The sequence below is a fragment of the Jaculus jaculus genome, chromosome 14, assembly GCF_020740685.1.
Source record: "Jaculus jaculus isolate mJacJac1 chromosome 14, mJacJac1.mat.Y.cur, whole genome shotgun sequence".
Classification (NCBI taxonomy): Eukaryota; Metazoa; Chordata; class Mammalia; order Rodentia; family Dipodidae; genus Jaculus; species Jaculus jaculus.
The window spans coordinates 80,572,755-80,591,600 of NC_059115.1; the positions used below are offsets into that span (position 1 = coordinate 80,572,755).

Genomic DNA, 18,846 nt, shown 5'->3' on the forward strand with positions numbered 1-18,846 from the left:
CTTTCTATTTTTTAAAAATATTTTATTTATTTATTTGAGAGAGAGAGAGAGGATAAACCAGGGTCTCTAGCCACTGAAAACAAACTCCAGACGCATGCCGCACCCCCCCCCCTTGCGCATCCAGGTTAGGTGGGTACTGGGGGAATGGAACCTGGGTCCTTGGGCTGGGCAGCGCCTGGACCACGCTAAGCCCACGTTTTCTTTGTCAATCGAGTTAACTGGCAAGTCCAAGAGCCCGGAAGAGCAAGCGCCTTTCAGAGCCCGCCTGGGCGCTGCGGGAAGCGGGGGTCCCCGGCGCTACACGTAGATCCTGCAGACGGGCTGGCTCCTCAGCTCGAAGCGCTCCTTGTCGGCGGGGCCGCGGGCCGGCGGGGGGATGAGCTCGTAGCGGCGCTCCAGGTAGCGCAGGTAGACGAGCCCGTGCAGCGCGGAGGCCAGCGCGAGCAGCAGCAGAAGGCAGCCCGCCAGGCCCATCAGCACCGCCCGGGACGCGGGCGCCGCGCAGTCTCGGGCCGGGGCAAACCGCGCCTCGGGGACCGCGAAGCCTTGGATCTAGCCAGGGGGAAACAAGAGCGAGCATCCAATTCATCCACTCCCCCTTCGGGCTGCTGGTTCCGAGCCCCCCCTGACCAGCCAAAGTCAACGCGCAGTCACCTGGGACTCAGGCTGGCCTGGAACTGGCCTACGAGCCTCCCAACGCGGCGCTGAACTGAAAGGAGTGAGCCACCGTGTCCAGCTTGCAACTTGATGGTCCATCGGAGCTGGCCCGAACGGACCTGACCTGGACAGCTGTTGTAGCTAACGTGCTCCTGAATTCAAGACTCTGAAGTAAAACTTCCTTTAATCTGATTCCTGGGGACATGCTAGCTCATGCGAAACCACAATTTGCAAACTCAACGCAGACTCTTATGTTTTCTGAGGGGCTTACAGACCTCAGCCCACCTCCTGCGAGCCCACTGACAGGTAGTCATTGCGAAGACTCTTAAGGGAGATATGATGCCCAGTGTGGTAAACATACAGCTGGAAATAAAAGTAGCAGCTTTCTATATCACAGACATGCCTCCCCTCCTCTGGTCCTCACAAGAGCCTAAGAACCCGTCACTCTTTCACGCTCCCTCTGTAAGGAAGACAGTTGAGGCCCCCGCCAAGAGCCACAGAAGAGTAGGTTCTGTGAAGACATAACTCGGGCCTATACAGTTAGGCTCGGGAGCAAACGCATGTTCTGCCGCGGTTTCTGACGGGTTTTGCCGCCTCTGACGCTACCTCTGTCCTCCAGCAGTTGCCCAGGAGCCTCCCTGCCTGCAAGGCATTTACTCCCAAGGCTGCGTGAAAACCTGCAGGGAAGGATCCTACATATTCATGGATTCGGCATTTACAGATCTTAGAAATAACTTTATGTACTTGCTTCACAGAGAGGGAGACATAAACAGGAAGAGAGTATGGGTGACCAGAGCCTCCTGCCACTGCGAATGAGATCAAGATGCATGTGCCACTTTGAGCGTTTGGCTTTACATGGACACAGGGGAATCAAATCTGGGCCATCAGGTGTCACAAGCAAGTGCCTTTGTTAACTGCTGAGCTATCTCTCCAGCCTTTAGATGTTAAAGTATTCAAAAAAAAGTGTGTTTAAAAAAACTTATGGGGAGGTAATACGATGGAGAATGGAAGTTCAAAGGGGAAAGTGTGGTGGGGGAGGGAGGGTATTACCATGGGATATTTTTTATAACCATGGAAAATGTTAATAAAAATTGTGAAGAAGAAAAAAACTTATAGGGCCAAGCCTAGTGGCTCATGTCTTTAATCCCACCACTTGGGAGGCAGAGGTAGAAGGATCACTGTGAGTTCCAGGCCACCCTGAGACTACAGACTGAATTCCAGGTAAGCCTGGGCTAGAATGAGACCCTACCTCGGAAAAAAAATAAAATAAAATTATAGTGTTGGAGAGATGACAGCGGTTAAGGCACTGCCTGAAAAGCCTAAGGAGCCATGTTCGACTCTCCAGGTCCCACGTAAGCCAGACACACATGGTGATGTGAGTGTGTACGGTTGCGCATGCGCACAAGATGGCACACTGGAGCTCGACTGCTGTGGTTGGCGACCCTCGTGCACTAATTCTCCCTCTCTCTCACATACACATTTTTTTTAAATATACAAAAAAAAAACTTAGAAGAAAAAGTTTGAGCACTTTCTAAAGAATACACTATATGTGTGTGTGTGTGTGTGTGTGCGTGTGCGTGTGCATGTGTGTGTGTGTGTGTGTGTGTGTGTATGGTTATATAGTCTTAGCCACGAACATAGGGGACTCATGCATAGAATTGTTGATCCACACCCGATATGGTCCTGGGTGTAGGGAACTCATGAGTAGCATTGTTGATCCATGCCCGATATGGTCCTGGGTGTAGGGAACTCATGAGTAGCATTGTTGATCCATGCCCGATATGGTCCTGGGTGTTTCGCATGTCTGAAGCTGGACATTCCTTGCATTCATAAAGATAGGTCAGGAATTGGCAGGTAGCTGAGAGGTAATTTAAAGTGAAGTCTGTCTGACTTCAAATGCAAGCTCTTCCCTATGTTTACAGTTGGCCCTCAGAATCCATAGGTCCCACGTGGGGATGCTGCTTATGAACACCACACCTCTACTGGCCTGATAGGGGGAAAGCTTTTTACAACACCCATGCATGTATGGAAAAAGTTGGGGCATGCCTTTAAAGGGGACATACAAGGCCGTGGCTGTTATTTCAATGAGCTGGAGGACTGTGCTAAGCCTTTGCCACAGGTAAATAAGATAGACGAGCTTGGCAGACATCTGTGGGCCTGAGAGCATTCTGCGGTGAAGGGGCCTGCTACGCTCCTCAGCCTTCTTCTGAATGCTTCCGAAACCTCGGGGGTATTTGTGACTCCCTGGCCGGGGGCTCCATTCTTGGGCTAAGTGCCATCGCTGTCCCTCACTCTCCCTCTGCGCTTACCTGCCCTGATGGGAGCCTGCCTCTCCTAAAGGAAGTAAAGTCATGTCAGCCCTGATGGGAGCCTGCCTCTCCTAAAGGAAGTAAAGTCATGTCAGCCCTGATGGGAGCCTGCCTCTCCTAAAGGAAGTAAAGTCATGTCAGCCCTGATGGGAGCCTGCCTCTCCCAAAGGAAGTAAAGTCATGTCAGCCCTGATGGGAGCCTGCCTCTCCTAAAGGAAGTAAAGTCATGTCAGCCCTGATGGGAGCCTGCCTTTCCTAAAGGAAGTAAAGTCATGTCAGCCCTGATGGGAGCCTGCCTCTCCTAAAGGAAGTAAAGTCATGTCAGCCCTGATGGGAGCCTGCCTCTCCTAAAGGAAGTAAAGTCATGTCAGCCCTGATGGGGGCCTGCCTCTCCTAAAGGAAGTAAAGTCATGTCAGCCCTGATGGGAGCCTGCCTCTCCTAAAGGAAGTAAAGTCATGTCAGCCCTGATGGGAGCCTGCCTCTCCCAAAGGAAGTAAAGTCATGTCAGCGGGGCCTCTCAGCGCAGGAAACGTCAGCCACCCCCCTTCAGCCACAGCTGCTCCTGCTGGGGGGCTTAGAGAATTCCCAGGAACTGGGTAAGCAGGCAAGACAAAGGGGAAGAGGCCACAGGAAGGGACAATGTCACCTGCTGCCTTAGAAAAGTGAAAATAAATCAGCATTACTTTTAAGGACGGCGGCTTCTCCCGCTCCCTTCGCCACCAGCTGGTTCGGGCGGTCCCAGACGCGGGCTTTCTGCGGCCCGACCCCGCGGCGCGGCGCGGCGCGCTCGGCCCGGGCTGCTCACCTGGAAGTCGGTGAACGAGAGCTCCCACGCGCGCGGGGCGCCCTCCGCGCCGGCCAGCAGGGGGCGCGCGCTCCTGCGCAGGCTGCTCACGCGGCGGCAGCGGTAGGAGTAACTCGACGGAGCGCCTACCCCGGTCGCGTGGAAAGTCGCTCGGACGGAATTGTTGAGAATGACCTCGACTTGCTGCAAACTGAACCAGCTCTGGCTGGGCAGCTTGTTGTGATTCGTAAGGAGGAACCTGCAAATGATTACAGACCTGCGTTAGCCCCGGGCGCCGACGCGGGCGGTCATCGGGAACGGTGCAAGAGCGCCCTCTTCTGTCAGCTAGTGGAGCTGACTCGAGAAGAAGACCTTTATGTGCACAGAATGTATTTGAGGGGAAGGGGAGAGAGAGAGAGAGAGAGAGAGAGAGAGAGAGAGAGAGAGAGAGAGAATGGGCGCACCAGGGCCTCCAGCCACTGCAAACGAACTCCAGATGCACGCGCCCCCTTGTGCATCTGGCTTACGTGGGACCTGGGGAATCGAACCAGAATCCTTCAGCTTGCTTTGTAGGCAAATCCCTTAACCGCTAAGCCATCTCTCTAGCCCAAGAAGGCTGTTTTGTGAGTAATATAAACTCGTGTAAAAGAAAGCCTGATTTGTGGAGTTTTTTTTAGAATCAAGATTTCTGTGTTTATTTTTGCAAGAAATTTGAGAAGAACTTAAATGTATGCCACCATAGAATTAAATTGTGGCTTAAAAAATACTAGTAGCTTTCAGGCGTGGCAGTGACACTTCTGCATTACTTACGTGCATTTTATGTAACCTTGACCACAACACTGAGAGAGACGACGCTGACTTTATGTCCGTGACGTGTGTGCGCACAGGACACTGTACACGTGCGGAGGTCAGAGGACAACTTTCGGATGGCAGTCCTTGCCTCTCACCTCCTTCCCCCTGTTTTACTGACTACTGTACTCAACCTGTTGTCTGAGCAACCAGGAGACCCTGCTGCCTGCCTCTGGAAGCGCAGAGGCCGCCAGGGCTGCCGGACTTCTGCGAGAGGCATCAGGAGCAAACTCAGGCACTGGAGCGAGGCAAGCGCTTTATGCCACCTACCCAGACCCAGCAAGATTGCCGTCCTCACCTCACAGAAGAGGAATCTGAAATACTTTGTGCAAGTTCATTCACAGAGTATGTATTTACGCCGGCCTTCAGATCCAACCTGAGACCCGAGCTCTTATGCTGAATAATTTTGAAGTGGAAATGAAAAGTTACAATAGGGACCGGGCAGATGGTGCAGCTATTAAAGACACTTGCTTACAGAGCTTAACAGGCCAAATTTGATTCCCCAGTACCCAGAAAGTGCTGATGTATGTGGAGACCATAGTCTATCTCAAATAAATAAATAAAAATATTTAACACATTTTAAAGTTAATATATATGTATATATCTTGATCGTTTTATTAAACACATGACTATATAGAACAAAAGCATGGAATGAGAGGACCAAAAGCATTATTAGTTTTAGAAATAGTGCTTGGGCGAGGCATGGTGGTACATGCTTTTTTAAAAAATTACTTTTATTTTGGGCTGGAGAGATGGCTTAGCGGTTAAGCGCTTGCCTGTGAAGCCTAAGGACCCCGGTTCGAGGCTCGGTTCCCCAGGTCCCACGTTAGCCAGATGCACAAGGGGGCGCACGCATCTGGAGTTCGTTTGCAGAGGCTGGAAGCCCTGGCGCGCCCATTCTCTCTCTTTCCCTCCCTCTGTCTTTCTCTCTGTGTCTGTCACTCTCAAATAAATAAATAAATAATTTTAAAAAAATTACTTTTATTTTAGTTATTTGAAAGTGACAGAGAGTGCTGTTCCAAGTCAAAAGTATTTTCTGTTTCTATGTCAGGTAGGTATATATGTTTGGTCACCTAGTGTCAATCTGTTTTCTTATGAAGCTTCTCTGAAGGGCTGAGGCAGAGCTCTCGTCTAGCCTGCACAAGGCCCTGTGGTTGCTCTCCAACAACAACAACGAAATTCCTGTGAAAGACAGTGACATGCATTTACTTGGTGAAATACCAACGTCCCACAGTCCAGTGGCAAACATCCTAAGGAAGGAAGCTTTCAATGGCCAAGTATAAGAAACTGAATAACACAAAGTTACAAGACAACAGTTGCCTTAAGAACCTGTCTTTACAGACATCTCTCTATGTACATTTACAATGAGAATTTCCAAGAGGAACGGAAGGCATGGGACCTTTGTAGACCTTTGACTGTAGAGCCTTCCTCTGGAGAATCTTAAGAGCATTTCACAAGGCCCAGTGTGGAGCCCCGTGTGAGAAAGGGGACCTCCCCTAGCACTGGTTTTCCAAGTAACGCAGAAGGCAGAGTGGCTCACCTCCATGACAGGAACAGAAGCACTGCAGAAGGAGACAAAGCATTCCTTCACATTTCTAGATTCCTAGCTGCTGAGATAAGCCATCTTTCGTAGCTGTGTTCTTCTACCCATGAATACAGAAAACTAGAGGCCTATGAGGCTTATGCCCGGGAACTAAGTAACAAAGATTTACTATAGTCAGGTAACTGAATCATTAGGGGAGATGTTTCTTCAAATCAGAGGCTAGGAAGATGGCCAGGGTGCGAAGCACTGGCCAGACAAGTGTGTTTGGATCCTCAGAACCTATGCAAAATGCCAGGCATCGTGGGCTGTGCTTATATTCTCAGCCCAGGGAGAAGCCAAGATGGAAACTCCAGGCTCACTGGCTCAGTCGTCTAGCGAGGTCAGTGAGCTCTAGATTCAGAGAGAGACTCTGTCGCAAAGAATAAGGTAGTCATGAGCTGAAGATGTCAATCGCTGACCTCCACACACACGTACCACACACACACGTACCACACACACACACGTACCACACACACACATGTACCCACACACACACGTATCACACACACACACGTACCCCACACACATGTACCCCCCACACACATGTACCCACACACACACGTATCACACACACACATGTACCCACACACACACGTACCACACACACACATGTACCCCACACACATGTACCCCCCACACACATGTACCCACACACACACGTATCACACACACACATGTACCCACACACACACGTACCACACACACACACGTATCACACACACACATGTACCCACACACACATATCACACACACATGTACCCACACACACGTATCACACACACACGTATCACACACACACATGTACCCACACACACGTATCACACACACACACATACCCCACACACATGTACCCCACACACACGTACCCCACACATACCCCTCACACACACATGTACCCCAACCCACAGACAAGCATGCATACACACCACTAACAAAAATAACAGTAATTACTTCAAATGACTCCTTGGGCCCTTGGAGCTTTGTATCTATTTTGTTCTTTGCTCTGAGGGAAAAGATTCTGCGTTCTCAGTGACATGTGCTCCTTACTCGCTCACTGGCAAGGGTGAGGAGTCGAAGTCTTCTGGTAGGAGAGATTTAAGGGATGTATTCCTATAGAACCCATCTCACACGGCCACTGCCTTTCTCCATGCATTGAGACATACGCAGTGTTCGATCTGTCACAGGGTCTGCCACATACTCACATGTGGAAACGAAGAGACTGAGTAGAGCTACTGAAGCAGCCACACGCCAAGGTGGTACCCCACTTACCTTATGGCGAGATCTTTGGTACTTTTAGCATCACCAAACTTCACAGACAACCTAAGAAAATAGAAACAACAAAGTAGAAATAACTCTTATTTTACAGTGAACTTAAAAGGGCTGGAGAGATGGCTCAACAGTTAAGGCATTTGCCTGAAAAGCTAACAACTCAGGTTTGATTCCCCAGTACCCACACAAAGGCAGACACACAAAGTGACACACGCATCTAGAGTTTGTTTGCAGTAAAACACTTCCTCAAGAGGCCCCTACTCTAAAGGAATTTTTATTGCCTGATACAACTTACTTTTAAAAATACAAGTAAAATTCATTTCTTGAGTTGGATTTTATAAATTTGCACTAGTCATTTAACTCTGCAGCTAATGGACTAAACTTCTGAGCAGAAACATCTCAAGATGCCTGGTTCCTGCCTGTCTTGGGATGGGGGGGCAGTGCCCACCTCCCAGCTGCTAATCCACACAGAGCTTTTCCTCAGAAGTCCTGGTGTCAGTGGAAGCTCATCAGCACACTCTCCTTCGGAGCAAAGAAACAAGGCCTGATTCAACGGAGCAGATTCAGTGCTCACTCGGGGGCCTTTCTACACCCAGGCCTCACATCACCAGCCGGGACACGAAGGACAGAAACCCAGAGCAAGAGTTGGGAAAGGACACTTTTTTTTTTAAGTACCCTATTCTTACATGTTTAAAACAGACTCTGAATTCTTCAGGCTATAATTGTGCAACTTCAAAATATGCACAGATGCTGGGATAATGTTCTATTTGCAAGGCTTTCACTGTTTGAAAAGGCTTCCACAGCAAATCTGTCTGCCAAACTCGCCTCTCCTTGAACATGTGCTTCGCAGGAGCTGAAACGTGGTCGTCTTTTTTCAGTATGCGCTTTTGACCTTACATGGTTATGTCTCTGCTTGGGCTCACCCTGTAGGCAACCCTCCTTCCAGTTCTTTCAAACACAGGATTCCCTCACCAGCGTACAATGTCACTTTGTTAATCTATGCAACTCCTGGACTCAGCTCCATGAAGTGTCAGCCACTGGTTCTTGAGCCCCTCACTGCCTGGGAAGCCCCCGCTGGGCTGCTCGTGGCCCTTGGACGGGGCCATCCCTCTGTCTGCGTCCTCACCTGAGCAGGCTGCAGGGGGCAGGGCCGCCACACCCCCAGAGCTTATAGTTGAGTAGAATTCGAGGTGGGTGACCAAGAAGACAAAATTTCAATTCCTGACCAATTTTTAATACATGTGCTATAAAAACCATTCCTTGGGCTGGAGGGATGGCTTAGCAATTAAGGCGTTTGCCTGCAAAGCCAAAGGACCCAGGTTCAATTCCCCAGGACCTCCGTTAGCCAGATACACAAGGAGGAGCATGCATCTGGAGTTTATTTGCAATGGCTAGAGGCCCTGGTGTGCCTATTTTCTCTCTCTCTCTCTCTCCCTCTTTGTCAAATAAATAAGTAAAAATAAATAAATAAAACCATTTCTTGAGAGACCAGGTAACTAGATACTAACTTCTCTGTGGTTGTCATTTGATATGAAGAAGGAAGCAGATATTACTTGAAGTAGCACTTGGCAAGTTCTCCAAGTGTCTATGCCATTATTGCCTCACTTGATTTTCACAGCCCTGAGACACAGAGCCAAGAGGAAGGAGGTACAGTGTCATCTTTAAAGACATCGTAGACCCTTCTCTTCTACCATCCAGCTGAGAGCCTGTGGTCCACTCCCGGCCACTCGGCCTCAATTCCTCGCATGGAACCGGGATGATGCCCTGTGACTGGGGGAGTTACTGTGAAGATGCCCGGACATGGAGCCTGGGACAACCGCACAGGTACTAGCCTCTGGTACACGTGCAAAGCTTCAGGGAACAGATGCCATCACCTCTTCCTGACTGACCATGATTGACAGGTCCTGAGAACAAAGCCACAAAGCTCACTGGCAGAACTGGACCTAGAAGCCAAGTTTTTGTTTTTTCCATCCATAGTTTCCCAGTGATAACAAAGGCCTCTGAAGCCCAGTAAAAAGCTTGTGGGGTCTGATTTTCCCCACAAATGCCTTAAGGTCAGGATAAATGGAATCAAGAAGGTCCAGTCAGCCTTGGGCAAGCCAGATCATCCCCCACGCGATCAGCTTCTCTCCAAGCAACTGACCACAAATTAAGAGCCCTATAGGGAATCATTCAGAGCTCTCAGCAGTGAGGGGGATTCTTTGATAGCTCTTGATGGTCCTGATATAGCTGGATAATCAAGTCAGGAAGGATTCTGGATCCTTATAATTCCCTCTTAAGAGACAGTCATTCTGAATAGCAAAATACTTACAAAGGTTTCTAATGGAACATTTAATTATATATTAATATATCCATTTTTACTCATCTTTTTTATTTTGTTATTTTATTATTTAAGACAAGCCCAACAAACTGGTCTTCTTTTTTAATATTTTTTTAATATTTTGGTTAATTTTTATTTGTTTATTTGAGAGCAACAGACAGTGAAAGAGGCAGAGAGAGAGAGAATGGGCATGCCAGGGCTTCCAGCCACTGCAGACAAATTCCAGATGCGTGTGCCCCCTTGTGCATCTGGCTAATGTGGGTCCTGGGGAATCAAGCTTTGACCCGGGGTCCTTAGGCTTCACAGGCAAGCGCTTAACCGCTAAGCCATCTCAACAGCCCCTTTTTATTTTAACATTTTAGTTTTATTTATTTATTTATTTGACAGAGAGAGAGAGAGAGAGAGAGAGAGAGAGAGAGAGGGAGGGAGAAAATGGGCATGCCAGGGCCCTCAGCCTCTGCAAATGAACTCCAGACACTTGTGTCCCCTTATGCATCTGGCTAACATGGGTCCTGGGGAATCGAACCTGGATCTTTGGCTTTGTAGGCAAACACCTTAACAGCTAAGCCATCCCTCTAGCCCTTCTTTTTTTTTTTAATACCACATTTTATTCAGATTTTACAAAGGAATGTGGAAAGGGGAAGGCTGAGAGGTAAGGGAAAACAAGATGGGGAGAAGTACACCACGTGGAGCCCAAAAGCCTGTATGGGCCACATGCAGCTCAGGAGTCCATGTGACCAGATACAGATCTGGGGAGAAAGCATGGAAAGCAAGGAGAAAAGAAAAAGTTCAAGGAGCTCCTGCCATGTGGGGAGCTGGAGGAGATAAAGAGCCCATGCGGAGAGTAAGGGCTGGGGGGCCCTCCTATCTGAGCCTGGGCCAGGGCCTAGGCAAAGCCCCTACAGGCTGAGTCTGGGCCTGGGCTGAGCCTGCCCATGCCCAGCCAAGGGAAAAACTCACACACAGCTGTAAGTTCCTAAGTCATCAGCGAGCCAGAGAGCCTGCCCTCCCCTTGCAAAGGTATATATATACACACACACATACATATGACCTTAGGGTGGTGTCTTTTGGCCCACGTGCACCAGAGGGCCGGCTGGTTGGTTAGGACTAGGGGCTGCCTCAGGAAGAGATGAGCTTACTTGATCAACCACAGTGTTTTCTGTCTGTTAGGATGAGGCAGGGCCATGTTGGCCAAGTAGTTTTTCCTGCTTTGGGAAGCCAGGAGGACTGATTGCTCCTCAGTTGTGACTTTCTTGTTCCCGACTGTACACCAATTTTTTGTTTGGGTCTCCGTATCCTTCCTGATCAGGAAGACAAGTGACTTACGGGGTGGGAAGGGAGGGGGAGTGATTAGACTGGCCTTCTTTTTTTAATGCAAGGGAGGGAGGAGGGAGGAAGGGAGGGAAAGAGAGCGAGAGAAAGAGAGAGAGAATATCGGCACGCCAGGCCCTCCAGCTATTGCAAGCAAACTTCAGACTCGTGTGCCCTTGTGCACATGTGTGACATTGTGCACTTGCGTCACTGTGCACCTGACTTCTCCGAGACCTGGGGAGTCAAACATGAGTCCTTAGGCTTTGCAGACAAGTGCCTTAACTTAAGCCATCTCTCCAGCCCTGCTTTTACCCATCTTCAAGAATTTTTAAAATTTAGGAATTAAATTATGTTTCTAGTCAAAGTATATCTGATATAAAAAGAATATACATTGTGGCCTGCAGAGATGGTTCAGAGGCCAAGGAGCTTGCCTGAAAAGCCTGATGACCTGAGTTCAATATTTAATTTCCCAGTATCCACATAAAATCATATACACAAGGTGCCATATGTGTCTGGAGTTTGTTTGTAGGTACTGGGGACCCCGGTGTACCCATTCATTCATATTCTCTCTCTCCCTCTCTCTCTTTCTCTCTCTCTCTCTCTCTCTCTCTCTCTCTCTCTCTCTCTCCCTCTTTGCCTCCTTCCCTCCAAAGCATGGTGGTACAGGCCTTCAATCTCAGCACTGGGGGTAGGGGCAGAGGTAGGAGGATCCCTGTGAGTTCAGGGCCAACCTGAGACTACATAGTAAATTCCAGGTCAGCCTGGGCTAGATTGAGACCCTACCTCAAAAAGCCAAAACACGGAAAGGGAGAATGGGTGTGCCAGGACCTCTTGCTGCTGCAAACAAACCCGAGATGCATGTGCGATTTTACGCATCAGGCCTTATGTGGGTGCTAGGGAACTAAACCTGGGCCCTGCAAGCTTTACAAGCATGCCTTTAACCCCTGAGCTATCTCCCCTGCTCCCATTCTAGGCATCTATCCATGGACATGTGAAGGAAACAAGAAGAGGGAAGGAGGCAGGATGGCCAGACATAAATTTAAAGTACTAAAAAGACTTCTAAAATTAAAAAAACCACCATGCAGACATATGCAACATATTATGGTTCACACAGTGTACTCTAACCATCCCAGGCTGGAGCAAAAGCAGAAATGCTTCCAAATCAACCTCTGCGCCATACACACTGAAGGGGAGGTTATCGGACACCACTGCTACCCATCAGGTCCCTCTTCAGGGACCACAACGAGCGATGGCAATGTTACCGTCCTTGGATGACTGAAAAGCAGACGGCCTTCGGCAATGACTTGTTCAAAAGTGATACCTGTTTAATATGCCTATATCAAACATACACACACACATATTTGATATGTGATGTGTGATTCCATATATGTGTATATGTGTGTATACACACACACATACACATACATACATATGTACATATGTGGAACCATGCTGAAATGTCCTACAGAATTCTCTGAAATTTGACCAGCGGTTCCCTGACATGACAAACTGTGAAACAAACACTTTACACTCCCCCAAACACACCATCTAGAGTCAGATACTAGCCCTGGCTAAATGAGTTATGGCCCGCTGTGGCATGTAATCTCTTTCATGGTGCGACAAAGGTAGTTTGGAAAAGTCTGAAATCCTTTTATCATTATTTTCCTTTCTGTTTCTCTCTCTCTCTCTCTCTTTCTCTCTCTCTCTTTTGAGAATTAGTTTGGAAACTTTCATTTTTAAAACCCTCATTTTCCATAAGCTCTTGGGACAATTTGCTAAAGAACTCAGAAGAAGCTGGGCATGGTGGTACACATCTTTAATCCCAGCACTTGGGAGACAGAGGTAGGAAGATAGCTGTGAGTTCAAGGCCACCCTGAGACTACATAGTGAATTCCAGGTCAGCCTAGTCTAAAGTGAGACCCTACCTTGAAAAACAAAACAAAACAAAAAAGGAACTCAGAAGAAAATTGCTAATGTCTAATTTATTCTTTCATTTATATATGAAGCAGTTACTCAGAAATGAGTGTCAGGACTATGCATATACCAAGGAGCCTTCTATTCCACAGTTACAAAAAATACACACTCATTCAAACTGGTCCCCCATAGTTAACTGACTGCTACACCCCTATGGGCTTTCTCAGCCAGAAAAATCCAACTTACATGGCACTTTCTTCACTGCAATTTGAGCCACCAACGTCCACTGTTGCCTTTTCACCAAATGCTTCATCTGTAAGGTCCAGCCAGGTCTGATTCTTAAATTTAATTGTGATTCTTTTGGTCCAGAAGAGAATGCATGGTACTCCATCCCTGGAGAACTTGACTGGGTTATGATGGCTGAATGCATTCCAACGTTCTGTGCTCAGATTGTAATTGGGAACCTAATCAACCAAATGAAAAATTAAGAGATGAATTTGTGTCCTCGGTACAAAGGTGAAAGTGTTAACACCCTATGACAGTGGATGTGTGTCATTATATGCCCATACAATGTATGACACACATAAAGAACAAATGACCCCAGTGCAAATACAAATAAATGAAAAATTAGTTAAGAAGGAACAACAGCCAGCCTAACTGTAATCACAGCTGCATGGCTACTGCAGAGATTCTGTCTGGAGAGCGTTAAGACTAAAGATCATCATGAAACTATAAGGGCAAACACAATTAAGTATTTTGGGGTTGGAGAAATGGCTCTTAAGTCAAGGCGCTTGCCTGCCCACATAAGCCAGACGCACAAGGGTGGTGCAGGTGTCTGGAGTTCATTTGCAGTGGCTGGAGGCCCTGGTGTCTTCTCATTCTCTCTCTCTCTCTCTCTCTCTCTCTCTCTCTCTCTCTCTCTCTCTCTGTCAAATAAATACAAATAAATAAAGAAAATATTTTTAATTAAGTATTTCATGTTTTTCTCAACTGTAAGACTGCCCCACCCAAAGTTCAAGTAAGAATATGTTAATTACCAATAGAATTATTATTTACATTCTTCAAATAGCTCTGACAGAATTCAAAAGTGATTAAATTATTAAAAGATAAGTTACAATCTAATGCCCTGATGTCCATACCTGTGTGATTGGTATTGTTGTGAAATTCTGGATTGGTTTCATATCTCCATTATTCTGTTGATCTGTTGAAAACATAATGATGTGAGTTCCAAGGCTAAATGTCACCAAATGGTTAACGTAACTGAGTGACAACATATGCCAAACGCTGATATATATCAGCTTTGGGTTTATTTTGGTCCATAATTTAAAGCGCTTTAGTTTAAAAGATTTTCACATGAAGGACCGGCAGCACTGAACAGGGAAGACTACCCCAGAAAAGCTCTTCTCTCATCCCTGCCCCCCGCCCCAGGAAAACAAATGAGCAAATATAGGTCTTACCACTCTTCATGGCCCCTTCCTTTGATGATGTTTGAGAACTGAAATTGGAAAAAGAGCTTTAAATTCTGAGCAAGTATCTACAAGTCAGATTTCACATGAAGTTTAGGAAGTATATCTGGGCATATGTTTTTGCTCAGAGTAGTGCACTATGATGTCCTTAACCTGCCAAAACTGATTTTTTTTTTTTATTTTTTTTGAGGTAGGGTCTCACTCTAGCTTAGGCTTTGCATGGGTCCTGGGGAATCAAACTCGGGTCCTCAGGTTTTGCAGACAAGTGCCTTAAGCACTTGCTTGCCTGGATCTGATTTCCCAGTATCCACATAAAGCCAGATGCACAAAGTGGTACATTCATCCGGAATTCATTTGCAGTGACAGGAGGCCTTGGCATGTCCATATTTATTTATTTGACACACATCTGGAGTTTGTTTGCAACAGCAGGAGGCCCTGGCAAACCTATTCATATTCCCCACCCCCTCTCTCCCCTTCCCTCTCTTTGCAAATCAATACAAATATTTTAAGCTTTTTAAAAGACTACAATTTACATGCATTGTTACACGTATCAATAGTTCCTTCCATTTCACTGCCATTAAATATTTCGTTGAAAGATATACCACGTGTGCTGGTTTGAATTAGATGTTTCCCATAAACCCGTGTGTTTGGCATACTCGGTGCTCATGTTGGGGAATTTGGAAAGTGGATCCTTACTGGAGGAGATGTGGTGTTGGGGGCAGGCATCGGAGCACTACAGCCAGCTCCCCCTTGCCAGATTTGGCTCACTGTCCTGCCACTGATGTCCACCCGCTGCGGCGGAAGTGATGTCTCTTCTCACGCCGTCCTTTCCCCTGCCATCATGAAGCTTCCCCTCAAAACTCTAAGCCATAATAAAAACTTTCTTTTCATCAGCTGCTTTTGGTCAGGTATTTTATTCCAGCAATGAGAAAGTAACTACAATACCACATTTTATTTGTTTATGTTATGCACAAACTGATGGACATTTATGGTGTGTTTCTAGAGACTCTATAAATAAAGTTTAAAACTTTTTTTTTTTGGTCTTTCAAGGTAGGGTCTCACTCTAGCCCAGCCTGACCTGGAATTTACTATGAAGTCTCATGGTGGCCTTGAACTCATGGCAATCCTACGTCTGCCTCCCTAGTGCTGGGATTAAAGGCATTTGCCAACACACCGAGCTTAAAAGCTTCTTTAAGTAAAACAATTTATTAACTATGTTTTATTTATTTTTTTTTGCAATGCTGAGTATCGAACCCAGGACCTCATTCATATATGTTAGGCAAGTGCGTTACCACTGAGCTACACTTGTGTTTATAGTGAGTCTCTTGTGAGTGCTGTTGGCACGAGACAGTCTCTTAAGCCCCAAAACACCCAGAAGCACCGAGAAGTTTAGTGTCCTGAGAGGTGACAGTATGGCTTCCAACAAAGTAACCAGGAAATTACAGTTAAAATGTACCTTTCCCAATATATCACCACCTACCTGTAGAGATATAGTTCTTTCTTCCCCCCCCCCCTTGGAGGTGAACCCCTCTGTCTCTGCCTCACCATGCCCTCCCAACCACGATGAGCTGAAACCTCTGAAAACGACGTGAATCTTTGCCCTGTAAGCTGTCCCATCAGGTGGTAGTCACAGCAATGAACAACCTTGACTCTACAATATTCAGACCCTTTGCCAGCACAATGGGCCTCTGAAAAGTGTCAAGACCCGGGCGCTTGTAGTGGCTGGCTCAAGGCTTCAGGAAGGCGAGGGTGGTGGTGAAGCAAGCCCTCCGTGGTCCTCCTCTGCACGAGAGCTCCATCTCTTCCAAGCTTCGGAAGTCGTCAGGCTGCCACTAGACTTGCCTCTCTTCTCTCCGTCCTCTGCTCCAGCCGCACTAGCACCTTCGGTTGCCAAATCCTTCATTTTCCATTCTCCCAGCATAAAAAAGTCTTATCGCATGCTGTGCCCTCTGCCTGAAATGTTCTCCATCCTCCTTTTGTCCAGGTCGAAGTTCAGGTATCACTTCCTCAGGAGTACAGTCCCTAATGTCTCAGCCCCGTTTAGATTCCAGTGCATTTGTTCACAGTCTCTTGCACTTTTTCTCCACAATACACTTCCAAGTTCAAGTGGAGTCATATCCACAGTGTGATTAAAGAGTACCTTCCCTCTGGACATAGACTGTGCAGGCAGAGACTGGACCTATCCTGCTTACCAACTCATGACTATACCTAGCTGAGTGTTTAGCTGTTGGAAAGTTGGACCAAGCCCATGAAAATTATGTCACAGGTACAAACAAACCAGGCTGGACAACAGGGCATCATAAAGGATTTCCTTTGGATTCAAAAATAAACCAAACTTGGGGCTAGAAAAATGGTTCGATAGGTAAAGGGATTGCCATAAAAGCGTGAGGACCTGAGTTTGGCTCCACACCCAGGAGGCATTACTTTTTTTCTCCACAGTTACGCATTGTGTATATGAGCCACGTTTTCTTATTCATTCATCTGTTGGTGAACATCTGCGCTGGCTCCATTTCTTAGCTTCTGCGAATAGTGCAGCCATTTATGTGATTTCTAAGATCAAATCTCCTGATGCTAAGATTACTTAAAAACATTTCCCTTGCCTTAAAAAGCAGAATTGGGGATTTTATAATTTTTGACTTTTTTTTTTACCAATATACTACAAAAGCTGCTCATTTCTATGTAAACTTTGTATGGAAATATTATTCAATGTTAATTGTTGAGTGGGGGATATAGTTACATGGCAGAGTGCTTGCCTGGCATTCGTGAGACTGTAGGTTCAATCCGCAGCACTACAAAAAGGAAAAAAGTAAGATGCCCTCTCCCATCAGCAGCGCGGGCTGCCCGCCGGTCGTGACAGAACTCAGAGAGTGCACGCAGGAGGATCAAAGTCAAAGCCAGCCATGGCTACACCGTGAATTCCAGGCCAGTCTGGGCAACATGAGACCCTGTCTTAAAACCAAACCAAATGAAGTAAAACTTAATGGTTCAAGGATTATAAATCACCCACTATGTAAAAGCAAACCAGAGAACACAGGAGGCTAAGGTGGGAGAATGGTCATGAGTTTGAGGCCAGCCTGAGCTCAGAATGAGCTCCAGGTCAGCTTGAGCTAGAGTGAGACTCTATGTCGGGGAAAACACAAGTAACACTGAAAGAAAGCACCGTTGATTTTGATTTGCAGGAAGGGGGAGGAGGTGCTTTTTAACTGTCTGTACGTAAGGCGGACTTGGTTCTGTGAGATGTGAGATCATCCTGCTGGCTGCCGAGCTTTGCTCCCACTAAAGTCCCTGGGGCACTTCTTGAGCTGGTGCATAGTGAGTGGTTGGGAAATGGCATACTTAAACTGTAGTTGAGATTCTGAAATTTTATACAGGTAAATCTCAATATGCTTCCTTATATGGTAGGCAAAGAAAACAAAGGAATAAGGGAACTAGAAATGGTGTTTGCTAATCACAAATGCTATGTCGCACACAATTACTATCTCCTACTAGTTAAAACGGTTTGACACCTTTTCTTTGGGGGAGTAGGTTGAATATTTCTAAGGTTTGAAATTTTTCATTACTCTCTTCTCACATAATGATGATAGGAAAAAACTGTAAACTTAACACTTATTTATAAATATCAAAGAAACCTGAACTAGTGCTGATCTGAAGAGGCATATTCTCTGGTACATTATGCAGTGTTTCCCTATTTTGAATAAATAGACCTTGCCTCAATTACAAAAGAAATACATTCAATCTCCCCATTATAAACAGTAGCTTTATGATTTTCATAGCTAACTTTATGATCTAACCCAGTTTATCTAACATGAACCATAAATAAATATAGATAACATGTATGACAACATAAACAAATTACAAGAGCCACCAAATTTCACTCTCACTGAACTTCCTAAATGCGTGGCATTAAAAAGTATGCAATCACTCACCTTACATTCTTCCTGAAGAACAGCTGGCCCAAAGTTAGTGAAAACCCTATACATAAAAAGAGGAGTGAAAAGCTGTACAAGGTTTTTCTTCCCATCAAGAAATGACTGCTCCTGCAGACCAGGCGCACCGGTTAATTAACAATGCCAACAGAGCCAAGGCAGAGCGGTTCATGCTCCATGAGTGACAGCACATCCCACCAATAACAGATAGCTCTCCCAGCATATGCTGGTGGGGGAGAAAGGAGGGTGGGACCTAGAATGCACAGTGAAACCACGATTTAGGGCTGGGTTTTTCTTGTTGCTGTAGTTGTTTGCTTGTTTGTTTTTTGAGGTGGTGTCTCACTAGCTCAGGCTGACCTGGAATTCACTGTGTAGTCTCAGGGTGACCTCAAACTCACAGCCACCCTCCTACCTCTTGTGCTGGCCACGCCCAGCTTGTTAGGATATAGGGGTTTTTG

The 18,846-nt window shown here is 46.6% G+C and overlaps 1 protein-coding gene across 1 annotated transcript; it reads right to left on the reverse strand.

The window, feature by feature from the left end:
* Positions 1-297: 297 nt before the first annotated feature.
* LOC101593572 (V-type proton ATPase subunit S1-like protein) lies at positions 298-18,506 on the reverse strand. Its single transcript, XM_004651438.2, has 7 exons — positions 18,389-18,506; positions 14,454-14,491; positions 14,136-14,197; positions 13,243-13,460; positions 7,452-7,502; positions 3,773-4,010; positions 298-552 (listed from the first exon to the last, which is right to left on the reverse strand). Exons 1-7 carry the CDS (start codon positions 18,481-18,483, stop codon positions 298-300), a joined length of 957 nt encoding a protein of 318 aa, XP_004651495.2. The 5' UTR covers positions 18,484-18,506.
* Positions 18,507-18,846: the final 340 nt, after the last annotated feature.